This window comes from Varanus komodoensis, unplaced genomic scaffold (assembly GCF_004798865.1).
Source record: "Varanus komodoensis strain SLA01 unplaced genomic scaffold, ASM479886v1 scaffold22, whole genome shotgun sequence".
Taxonomy (NCBI): domain Eukaryota; kingdom Metazoa; phylum Chordata; class Lepidosauria; order Squamata; family Varanidae; genus Varanus; species Varanus komodoensis.
Window position 1 is genome coordinate 10,063,826 of NW_025335606.1, and position 12,003 is coordinate 10,075,828.

At 43.8% G+C, this 12,003-nt stretch overlaps 1 protein-coding gene across 1 annotated transcript; it reads left to right on the forward strand.

The window, feature by feature from the left end:
* The first annotated feature begins 686 nt into the window (after positions 1–686).
* On the forward strand, positions 687–10,507 carry LOC123024068. Its single transcript, XM_044431354.1, has 9 exons — positions 687–971; positions 2,558–2,794; positions 3,319–3,525; positions 5,436–5,669; positions 6,841–6,994; positions 8,207–8,316; positions 8,896–9,009; positions 9,354–9,503; positions 10,293–10,507. The coding sequence occupies exons 1-9, from the start codon at positions 888–890 to the stop codon at positions 10,425–10,427; spliced, it is 1,425 nt and encodes a 474-aa protein (XP_044287289.1). The 5' UTR covers positions 687–887; the 3' UTR covers positions 10,428–10,507.
* Positions 10,508–12,003: the final 1,496 nt, after the last annotated feature.

The following is a 12,003-nucleotide window of genomic DNA, read 5'->3' on the forward strand; positions in this document are numbered from 1 at the left end:
ACTATAAATGAATGAATGAATGAATGATCAGGACTTTTGCACACTGCGGTGCCCCAATCACATGGAACTCTGCGCACAAGCGCTGTTTACTCCTAGGCGTTGTCAGTACAAATTTTCACATCAATATATGAACATATGGAGCAGAACCAGCAGTGTGTCTGACATTGCAGGTGAGACAAGCCCATTCCACGGTAATTGTGTAAAGCAATTTTAACATATGAATTGGTCATTCAAGTTTGCTTGTGAGAATTGGTTGTGAGATGTATTTGCTGTGATGTACAGAAGAAGGGGAAAATGCCTTGAAATTGTGAAACTGGAGCAAATTGATTCCACAGTTAAGCATATCTTATGTTTTCATTCCTTTTAATGTAGTATACTTCTAATTTAAAAATATCAAACCCCCAGACCATAGCCTTTGTCTTGGCTTTTATATGCGTAGGTAATGAAGACTGAAGCAAATCAAAGTGTTGCAATTTCAGGACAGAAGCTTTCATCAGTAGATCCTAATAAGGGAAATCCAGTGTCTAAATGGTAACTTCATTTTTTTTCTGCTCGGATGTCCTGTGGTTTCCTGAGTGGAGTTTTGTTTTGTTCACTTCTGGTTTGTTGTCATGCTAGGTTGTACAATGGATAATCCTTGGCTGAATGTAGAAATAGATCTGTCACCATGAGATCCTTCCTGGCAAAAACCAGTTTTGCTTAAGAAAGGGGACTTCCTTGATTGCAGCCTATTTCAATTCAAGCTTCTTGAAGATGCTCCTCACTGTGATATATTCTGAGACCATCAGAAAGCTCCTTCAGCTTATGAAGAATTAGTCACAAATCCAAGAGCATTTTGGATTTTGCTTTTGGGGCACATTAAGTCTACCTTGCATGGCTAACTTAAAATGAATAATCCAGGATTTGAAATGCAGGAAGAAATGCCTCAGAGTTTGCCAACCAAAACAGAGAGGATTTCCATACAGCACCCCGTAAGTTGCTATCTTGGTTTTATATGCAGTGCTCAGAAGAGAAATCGCAATGCTGGCAGCTGGGAGAAAGAGCGAAAAGGAAAGAATGCTTCCTGGCCACTCCCATCCAGTCGGAACTTTCCCCTTGGTTCTCTCTCTGCTCCCAACCTCTGGTCTTGGCGTTTTTCTCACCCTGCCCCTTTCCTTGCTCCTTCGCACCCTTCCCTGCCACTCACCCCTTCAGCTGGCTGTTTCCTTCCATTCTCAGCCTCAGCTTGCCATCTCGCTCCCATGTACCCCTTTGTCTTGCTTTCTCTTCCTGCCCGCTGCACAGCTGATCAGCAGCAGGTTCTGGAACAGGAATGGACGAGCTAACAGCCTATCCATCTTCAGTTACTATATCTCAAAGATGATGGAAAGAGCATAATGGGTTCCATTGAGTGTGTCTGCAGGCACTCAGTGGGGCCCCTGCACTAGAATATGACGAAGGAAGAAATACTTGGAGATCAACTGTTTAACTATGATTCTAATACATGTACGTATCCTGCTGTACTGAGAAGTGAAAGACTGATTTCAGCATCATTCTGCAACCTAGCTTAATATGACCAGAACTGCTAGGCTGACATGTTCCACCTCTTCCAACGCTGCAAAGAGCACCTAGGAAGTTCTTTCTTTTTAAATTAACAACAACTTGCCACATCAAGCTCAGAGTATAAAAAGGTAAATTCATTTATTGCTGAGTTCAAAATGGCAAAACGAATGCACATGGTGCGCATTCCCAAAGGTTGCTCCGCAATTTAGGAATTTGATGTTCTTCACATTTGCTTAAGGCATGTCGGGGGCAGGAGAGAGGAAAAACTGTTTTTGCCACTTACATATCTTTAGCATCATTATTTTTGTAAGCATTCAGACTTTCAGAAGGGATGCTGGGGGGAGAGAGCTTGTCAACCGCACTATATGGATCATCTCTTCAAATGCACGGTTGAGGCCAATTCACCCACTGTTAGGGATATGCACAAACTGATGTTGATCCGCTTTATCTCCCCCCCCCCCCACTCATATCTAAGAGAAGGCATGCCAGTTGCAGCGCAGTCTCACTGAGAATGCTGTCTGCTCATGACCGCGAACTCCCATTCACGTTCCCTTGAATGGGCCTACTAGACCGTGACAGCATCATGGGAATTCTGGTTTTTAGATTCAAGAGGGTGCCTGCATCAAATGTTGCAGCATAGCCCCATCCCCATCCGTATGTGCCAATTCAAGTGCCTCATTGAGGAAATGTTTCTGTGTAATGCATGCAATACATTCATGGCTATCATCCAAACCACAGTCCACTGAACGTTTAACTGTGAGTGTGAGCAGGCCAATTCCTTGCTGTCCCTTAATTTTCTCTTCATTTTCCTTCTATATGTTCCCTCCATGTTCCACAATACTCCATAGACCCTGAAGTTCATAGTTTTTATCTGGGTGACAAAAGGTGTTTAAAGGCTTATAAGTGGGTTTAAAGCACGTAGGAACATTTAGCAAGACTGTAACAGGGTTATTTTGCTTTCCAATAGTGTAGCAATGAATATTGATTCTTCCTTTCCATTTGTTTGTTGATGAAGGAGAAGAGGAGCCACTGGTCCATGCTCAACGTCTTTCTGGTTTGCCTCTTGGCTTGCACCTTAACTACCATAGTGGGGGTGCTTATTGTGTCCCTGGTCTACCTTAACAACAGTGCCTTTAAAGCAGAACCAAAACATGAAGGGAACACAGAACGTGGGGTACCCTCTCAAGAAATCCCACGCCCAACCCAGGTGGATCCCAAGTTCCAGTTTCTGCACCAACACATGAAATCCAAGGTAGAAGTTTAACCATTCCCTAAAACTTGTGTCACACAAGACAAATGCTTAGAGACCTGCATTTTTGTTTTACCTTCACCGCAGAAGAAAAGAAGGAGCTGTATGGATTTGTACAAGCTCAATAACTGACCATAAGTTCTCGTAAGACATTTAGACATGTGCAACATAGCTGAGTCCTATCGACAGATGGATGTTCTGCTGCCTATAGCAATGTAAATAGGGGATTTAGCACGATTCACGCTGAAATAAGTATAATAAGTGAACCATTTATCACATCTTAAACTGCTGTGAGCTTTTGCACATGTTCGACAAAGCCAACAGTTGCTTTTTTGTTGACTGCACCCCCAGTGGTGATGTGGCTCCATGCCTGACTCCACCCACACAGTCTGTACCCTTTGAAATCGAAAGTCAGCAGCTCTTTTCAGAATGGGGCTGACACAGGCCACAAATTACTAGATTTTTAAAAACGTTTAGCTAGGACTTAAAATCATAATTATGACAGTGCTTATATGGCTTTTATCCAGAAACACGAATTCCCAGGTGGTACTATCCAGTGGTCCAGATATCGGAAAAATCCCAACGAATACCAGAACAAGGAAGAGATGGCCTTTGGAAGAAGCATCAATGCTCAGCGCTCCAAGATGATGTTTGGAACTTTACTGATAAAAAGTAAAGGGCTGCGTGCTCCACACTGGCATTTTAATGCCAATGAACATGGGTACCTCTTAAAGGTAAAGTTTGGGTTGATTATTTATGTAAATTATGTTTAATTGATCTTTCTGATGGAAAGAACCCCAAAGCAGCTAAGAACAACAGTAAGAAAAGAAACATACACACACATAATTAATGAGAATAGGTTTGTGTGTATGTGTCCATTCATCATTGCCATAGTGTCAGAACCATAAATTCTAGGCACCTACGTGTTAGCAGAGGTACTAGGGGAACTGTAAAGGCATGCAACTCTAGGTTATTTCCTTTTAAAAACACAGGGGTTAATTTTAAATGTGTCCATCTTGGAAGCCTGCAGTACTATCTTTGGTCGCCAGATGGCAAACTTCCTCGTCCAACACACAGCTTTCCTGTTCCAACCCAGGGAAAAAAATGCTAGTCCTCATCATAGGCCTGTCCCAGAACCCTGGGGAGAACGGAGTGGGATGACTTCTCCCTCAGGCGTCTGTAGGGGTGCCCCACAGGAAAAGTCTTGCTTATGGGCCTCAGTAGCATGTTTGCCCTCATGTATGTCCAGCTTCGAGAGCTGCATGCATTATTGATTTCAGTGGTCGCTGTATCAAGCAAGCTGTGGGCTATTCCCTCCCGTGTAAAGCTGGGTCGGTTCACTACTTAATAAACAGGAGGGAAGAGACTCAAGGGCAGTAGAGGCTGCAGTAAATTAGGTAGTATTTCCCCCAGACACTCTGAGAAATGGTTTGCCAGGCAAACAGTGATGGCGCTGACTGGATGTCCCCACCTGCCCCACTGGGAGTGAAGTCCACCGCTGGGGAGACATAACAAAAGGGGTCCCTTTCTAATACCCACATTTGCTGCACAAGAACAGGAGAATACAGACAGGGCAGTAAAGCGATGGAATTCCCCAGCACAGGAAGTGGGGATGGGCTCCAATTTGCATGGCTTTGAAAGGGGATTGGACAGATTCATGGAGGAGGAAGCTATCCATGGTGGCTACTAGCTTTGCTGGCTATTTGCCGTCTCCTTCACCAAAAGTGACCTTCCTGCATACTCTGGTTACTGAGGAGCTGGGCAGGAGGTCTTGCACCCGTCTTGCTGGAGGGATCCTGAGGGCAGCTGGCTTGCCTCAAGGGCATGGCGTGCTGGACTGAATGGACCTTTGGCCTGGTCCAGCAGGCCTTTTCTCATGTTCTTAACAAGGCCTTGACTGTTGCTCTCTCCATATCCGGACCTTCCTTGTGAAGAGACCATGTGAAGTCATTTGCCAGGCTTTAAGCATCATGGCAGAGATAAACAATGTAGAAATGTGTACATGTAAAGGGGGAATGTGCTGGACAGAAGAGGAACATAAGAACACAAGAGAATCCATGATGGATCCAGATGTAAGGAAGGAGGTTTAGAAAATGCAAGACCAGCAGCGGTAGTTTTGGCAGGCACATGACAAATCCGCACATCATTTGTGGAAGTTTCAGTCCTGACTGTCTTATGTGGATTCCAACATACTTCCCTAGATTGGAATAAACACTGAAGAAGAGAGGATGCTGAGCTGGAAAGGGGGGATGAGGGATATGAGAGAAGGCCGGAATAGATGCATTAAAGGTCAAGGTGAAGCTTTAGGTTAGTCTTTCCCAAAGTGCCTTGGGCCTCAACTCCTATCAGCCCTCTTTAGTGTGGCCAGTGGTTAGGAATTTTGGGAGTCCAAAAGATCTGGAGGTACCATGTTGGGGAGGGTGCCTCTAGATTCTCAACACCTAAATTCACATTATGACTTTTTCAGCTCTTTCTATCCACATTGTAACTTCTTTGCTTTGATTCACATTTTTATTTTTTTGGCTGTTCAAAATATACATCCCACAAACTGCACTGAATCAAGAGTGTTGGTGCAGAAGGGCTCCAACTTGCATTTCCAGTTCGATACGCAAACCCCAGTTCTCTCTCTGCTTCTGTTTTTCAGGGAACCGCTTGGATTGGGGTTGTTGATGCTGGTGGAAATACAGTGACCACATACAATGTCACAGCAGGCCAGATCATTTTCTTCCCTCGAAACACTTTGCATTGGATCAAGAACGTTGGTGCGGAAGATTGCTTCTTCTTGCTGTTTTTTACCACCCATGAGGAACTTCAGACTCTAGATGTAGATGATGCATTTTTCTCAACACCTGAGGACATTGCAGCAAGGTCCTTAAAGGTCTGTACAGCAAGTAAAGCCCATTGCTGGTTAGCATCGCAACACATGCCATAATTTTCATTATAGATACACGTCCATCAGGGAGCCATGACTGGCTATAGATTCTCGTTGGCCATGTACACTTTGGCAAGCCCAGGTTTCCACCTGGGTAATACATGGAATACCAAGCAGTCTTCAGCAGAAACTGACATGTATATCCAGGGCTTTTTTTGTCATCGAACGCACTGGAAAGGCGTTCCGGCACCTTTTTTTGACGGATTTTTCCAAGTGATTGTGAATCGCCCTGTTGGGCGTAGCAGGTCCACGGCAAAAATCATTAACATAGTGCCCGCGGGCTGCGTGTGTGTCCGCGCTGCTTGTGAGGGCGCTGCTCGGCTTGGGATGCTGCTTGGCTTGGGATCGGTCGTGTGGTCGCGCGCTGAGTGCTTACTGCCGGCAGCGGCCATTATGTTTATGTGTGTGTAGAGTGACTGGCCACGTGCAAAAGGTAAATAAGTTCTTTATTTCAAAAAAAAGTTGGTGAATTGAAAATCTTTTTTAGTGTAAATGTGTGACCCCAAGACTTGAGTTCCGGCACTTTATTTTTTTCACAAAAAGAGTACTGTGTTTATCCATTGAAACCATTTTTCTTTCTCTTAAGGAAGTATTTTCCATATATACCAGTATATAGGATGTGCTTGAAACCAAAAATAGTGAAGCAAAAGTAGGGGATAGTCTTATATGCCCAACATATATAAACAGCCAAAATACTGACTTTCTTTTATATATGAATTGCCTTAAACACCAATATGTATGGATATTTTCCTTAAACTTCCTGGTCACTTGTTCCACACATTATTACCATATTTTTCTGAAACATACTTCCTGGTCACTTGTTCTACATTTTATTTCCATATTTATTGGTGTATAAGGCAGCCCTTGAAACTTAAAGCAATGAAGCAAAAATTGGGGGTCATATACACCCAACATATGACAAACACCAGAAAAACAGCCCAAAATATTGGCCTCATCTTATACGTGACTTGCCTTATATGCCAGTATATATGGTAATACCTTTCTGACTTGGCCTTATGCATTTGGTTATTCCCATCCTGTTCAAAGCTCAACTGATGAAGCCATTTTTCCTCAAAGTTTGCTTTGCTAAATGCCGTATTTACTGTCTGTGCTTTAGCCTCAAGGTGGAGTGGGTTTCATCAGGACGTTCCAGAAACAGGAAGAAGACCAGGCGGTCAACCTTCCACCCAACCTAGCAGAGCTTGTTCAGAACACCCAGTATGAGCAATCTGCCGATCCTCTTGTATGGCGGTACTTCTTTAACCTCAAAGGTAATACACAACCAAGCTATGAACATGGCCTTCCCACCTGGTCCAGCTAGCCAAGCAGGTCGCTCCTCGAGCACAGGGACCAGATCTCACAGCAAATAGCACTCATCTCAGTGACATCCTTATTTATTTATTTTTAAATTTATATGCCACTGAATAACCCAACAGGGCTTTCTAAGTGATGAACAACAAGATACTAAACCAATTTGATTGCAATTGAATTGAACATTACAATTTCTGTGGGGGACAGGGGACCAATTGCTGGTCTAGAACAAAATATTACAGGCAAGTTGTTAAAATTAGGTTTCAAAATACTTACAGAAAAAACAGGTTTTGCCTGGCACTGAAATGATCGTAATGATGATGCCTGGCAGATCTCAGCATAACGCATCAAGGTAGAGGTGAGAACAATCACCACCCACCTCAACTCACAATATTTCTCCAACCAGGAACAGAGTGCCCAGAATAAATTATACAGCCCATTACTACCTCCAGAATCCATATTGGAGTTTTGGCAGAGCGGAATACATGAATTCTATGCTCTGCAACTTTTCAGAACATAATTATCTGAGCAAAACTCAAGTGGTTTTGCATATTCCTGATTAGTAGGAATAATAATATCCTTTCAAAAATCAGATGTCTCACCAACACTGCTGCTCCTCATGGGCTCTTCCTTCCTGGAGCAGCAAGTGTTCATGTGAAGATGGCTTGCACCAAGTTGGGCCACTGGTCCCTCTTCCTCAGTCTTGTCCCCAAGCTGATATCCTCCAGATGTGGCTGACAGAGCAGGTGGTTCCCAGCTTGTTCAGCCATGTGTGGGATCAAGGCTGAGGACATCTGCATGCCAGGCGTGTGCCCCACACTTCAGCTATGACCTCTAGACACAAGGAATCATCTCCTAACTGTGAAAGCAGTACGACAGTGGAACCAGCTGCCAAGAGAGGTTGTGTGTTTTCCCACACTAGAGTCTTTCAAAAAGCAATCGCACAGTTACTTGATCAGGGTGATGTCACTGACATCCTACACTAGCAGGGGGTTGGACTCAATGGGATTCTGGGCCCCTTCTGACCCATCTATTCTGTGGTTCTGTGATCTTCCCAGTCAACAGTGATAGCCTAGGAAAGAATTCAAGTAGTTAAATATTCTGGCACTATAATGAACTAGTTCTACAAATCTTTCCAGACTGCTGAGCTGCTACATTATTCCTCCATTCAGGGTCAACTGAGTTCCGTTTTCCAGGGGGAATAATCCAGTGGGCTCGGTATGTTAAAGATGGGAAAGGCCTGAAGCCCAATGAAAGAATTTACAGTGAGTTTCTCCATTCGGTAAGTATACAGGTATAAGGTATTCTCTTAGAACCAGAACTAAATTAAATCAGAGATCTGATCCAGATAGTACTCCGGGCATTAAAGACTTCTGCAAGATGTAACAATGGTGTATTTTCATACTCTGTAACTTCAATTTGTTGTTGTCGTGTGCTGTCGTCTCCAGCTTGTGGTAACCCTGCATATGAGAGTCTTCCAAAATGTTCTGTCCAGCACCACACTGCTCAGCTCTTGTTGATTTGTAACATCAATAATTATATATTATTGATTGCACATACTGTTACTTAAAATGAGTATATATAATTATATTGATACAGATATTCTACTATTATTTTATATAATTAGTATATGGAATAAGTATATATTATATAAAATTATATATAATTACATTGATATATTGACACCATATATAATATTATTGATTATATATATTATATAGAATAATTATATCATTGATGTTACCAAGTATTACAATGCAACATTTTAGGATATCATAACAACTTTTCCTCCCCTGTGTTTTATTTCACAGAACAATATAGTTCAAATGTTCTCTTCCCTTTTTTTCCTTCTCGCCCTCAGAAAGAAGATACCCTTACCTTGGGAACACTCAGGATCTATAGCAATGGCCTACGGCAGCCCCACTTTCACTTCAATGCCAATGAGATGGGATATGTCATCAGTGGGTGTGGAAAGGTAGATACTTAATTCAAACCACCATGATGGAAGCCATAACTCATGGGTTCAGTATAGGATAAGGACGGTTTGTCGTTGAACTATGGGTTATTGCAGGAATGTGGGTTATCCTGTTGTCTCACTCCAGCTTCACTAAGCCATGGCTTGTTAACCACAAACAACCCATGAAGAGAATCCATGGCTTGTTCGGTTGTTAACCGTAAACAGTTCACCATGGTTTTTCAGCTGGAGGTTCAGAACTGGGTTTGTCATGAGATAGGTTAGTTTCTAAAGTCACTTGAGAATTACATGATCCGGTTGTCTAGACATATGACTTTATTTCCTGTTGGTGTATCCTTTCTCAGGTGGGTGTGATAGTTTCACCTGCACTCACCACTGACTTCACCATCGGTGTTGGAGATGTTGTATTTTTTCCCACTGGAACACAACACTACATTAAGAGCACATGTGACGAGGACCTGCTTTTCATTTTGGCATTCAGCACTAGAGACCAGGTGAGAAATTAAGTTCCAGATGTGTTCCTCAGAGGTGTCGGACTGCAGCTTCCAGCATCCCCAGCCAGTGTGGCAATTGGAATTGTAATTATGGGAGTCTGACACATCTGGCGAGCACCAGGTTGGAAAAGGCTGACCTAGGAGTTGTGCAGTGCTGACCCACAATTCTGTGCAATAACTCACAATAGAGTCAATGTGTTGAGTGAGTTAGTGACTTGGTTTGCGCATTACGGTAAACCGGCAGGGACTGATTTGCCTGCAGGACTCTGAAACATGCATTGGCCACCACTTTGAATATGCAAGCCACAGTGGGGACGCGCCATGGCTTTTTCACACTATCCAGAGCATCATGGATTGCGTGATGGTTAATGCCCAGGTTCACAGGACACAACTGCTTTATTTAAAATGGCAGCCAGGGCACATCTTGGAGCCCCATACAGTGCAATGCAAACTGGGCCGCTGTGAATTGAGTATTGGACTGGGGCTTGAGAGATGAGCGTTCTAATTGCCCCTCAGCCAAGAAACTCACTGGGTGACTTTTGGGCCAGTCGTGGATTCTCAGCCTAACCTACCTCACAGGCCTGTTGTTATGAGGATAAACTGGAGAGGAGAGCACTATAAGCCAGACTGGGTCCCTGACAGGAGGAAGAAGGCTGGGGTATAAATGCAATAACTCTCACAAACATATCCCACCTCAAATTTGTATATTCCAGTATAATACCAGTAGTACGGTAAGGTTGCCACAATAGCTTCTCCTTCACAATTCAAATGCTGTTTGTATTTTGGCAGTTGGAAACACTTGATATGGATGACTATTTCCATGCTACAGCAGACCATATACTGGCCCAGCTTTTCTTCAAGAAACAGGAGGAATTCAAGAAGATTCCAAGGTTTAATGAGGACCAGGCAATTAATTTACCCTAGCAACCTATAATGTTGACAACTACTACAAATACAACACATCTCCCTGGATTCACTGATGATTAAACTCTGTTTAATGCCAACCTTAATTGTGTGGTCTCTTTCAAGAAGTTTTCTTTTAGGTTTTCAGGTGAAATAGTTAAAGTATTCACTTTGATCACATCATCTCTATCAATTATTATTATTATTATTATAACATTTCTATGCCGCCCCTTGCCGAAACCTCGGGGCGGCTTACAACACGATAAAATACAATGAAATACAATAGCACATAATAAATTACCATTAAATACAAAATACAAAAAATACATTGGTTTACAAATATAAGATTAAAATTATCAGTATAAATTAAGTAAATAAAAATATAGGAGGAGAAAGAGAAGGAAGAAGAAGTTGCCCTGGCCAGATCATATGTTTTAACAATTAAAATGATGTTTAAATAAAAAGGTCTTTACCTGGCGCCGAAAAACCAGTAACGACGGTGCCAGGCGGACCTCTTTGGGGAGTGAATTCCATAGGTTGGGTGCCACCGCAGAGAAAGCCCTCCTCCGAGTAGTTACTCTCCTAATTTCTTTCATGGAGGGTTCCTGGAGAAGGGACTGTCCCGCAAATCTCAAAGGGCGGTCGGGCATATACGGACGTAAGCGCTCGTTCAGGTAGCCAGGACCCAAGCCGTTTAGGGCTTTATAGGTCATAATCAACACCTTGAATTGGGCCTGGGCTTCAATGGGAAGCCAGTGAAGCTGACGGAGGACTGGAGTCATGTGAGCATAACGCCCCGTCCCCGTCAGCAACCTGGCAACTCTATTTTGCACCAATTGAAGTGTTCGGACTGTCTTCAGGGGAAGCCCCACGTAAAGCGCGTTACAGAAGTCTAGGCGGGAAGTCACCAGCGCGTGTGTCACCGTCGCCAGGCAGTCGTACTCCAGGTAGGGGCGCAGCTGATTAATCAGCCGAAGCTGAAGGAAGGCGTTCCTCACCACCGCTGTCACCTGAGCTTCCAAAGAAAGCTCCGGGTCGAGGAGTACTCCTAAGCTGCGGACCTTATCCCTAAGAGGGAGTGTTGCACCATTCAGGACCAGGTCAAATCCACCCTCTCCGAAACCCGATCCGCCAACCAACAGGACCTCTGTCTTGTCTGGGTTGAGTTTCAGTTTATTTGCCCTCATCCATTCCCTTACCTCAGCCAAGCACCGGTTCAATACAGCCACTGCCTCACCTGGATTAGTGGAAAACGAGAGGTAAAGCTGGGTATCATCAGCGTATTGATGATTCCGCAGCCCACACCTCCTGATGACCTCTCCCAGCGGTTTCATATAGATGTTAAATAGCAGAAGGGATAGAATGGAGCCCTGTGGTACTCCATGGCATAGCTGCCATGACGTAGAGACATGGTTCCCCCAGCACTACCTTCTGGAATCGACCGTTGAGATAGCAGTGCCTCCAACCCCCAATCCCGCAAGTCTATCCAGAAGGATACCATGGTCGATGGTATCGAAAGCCGCCGAGAGGTCCAGAAGAACCAACAGGGATGTACTCCCCCTGTCCTTCTCCTTGCACAGGTCGTCGTACAGGGCGA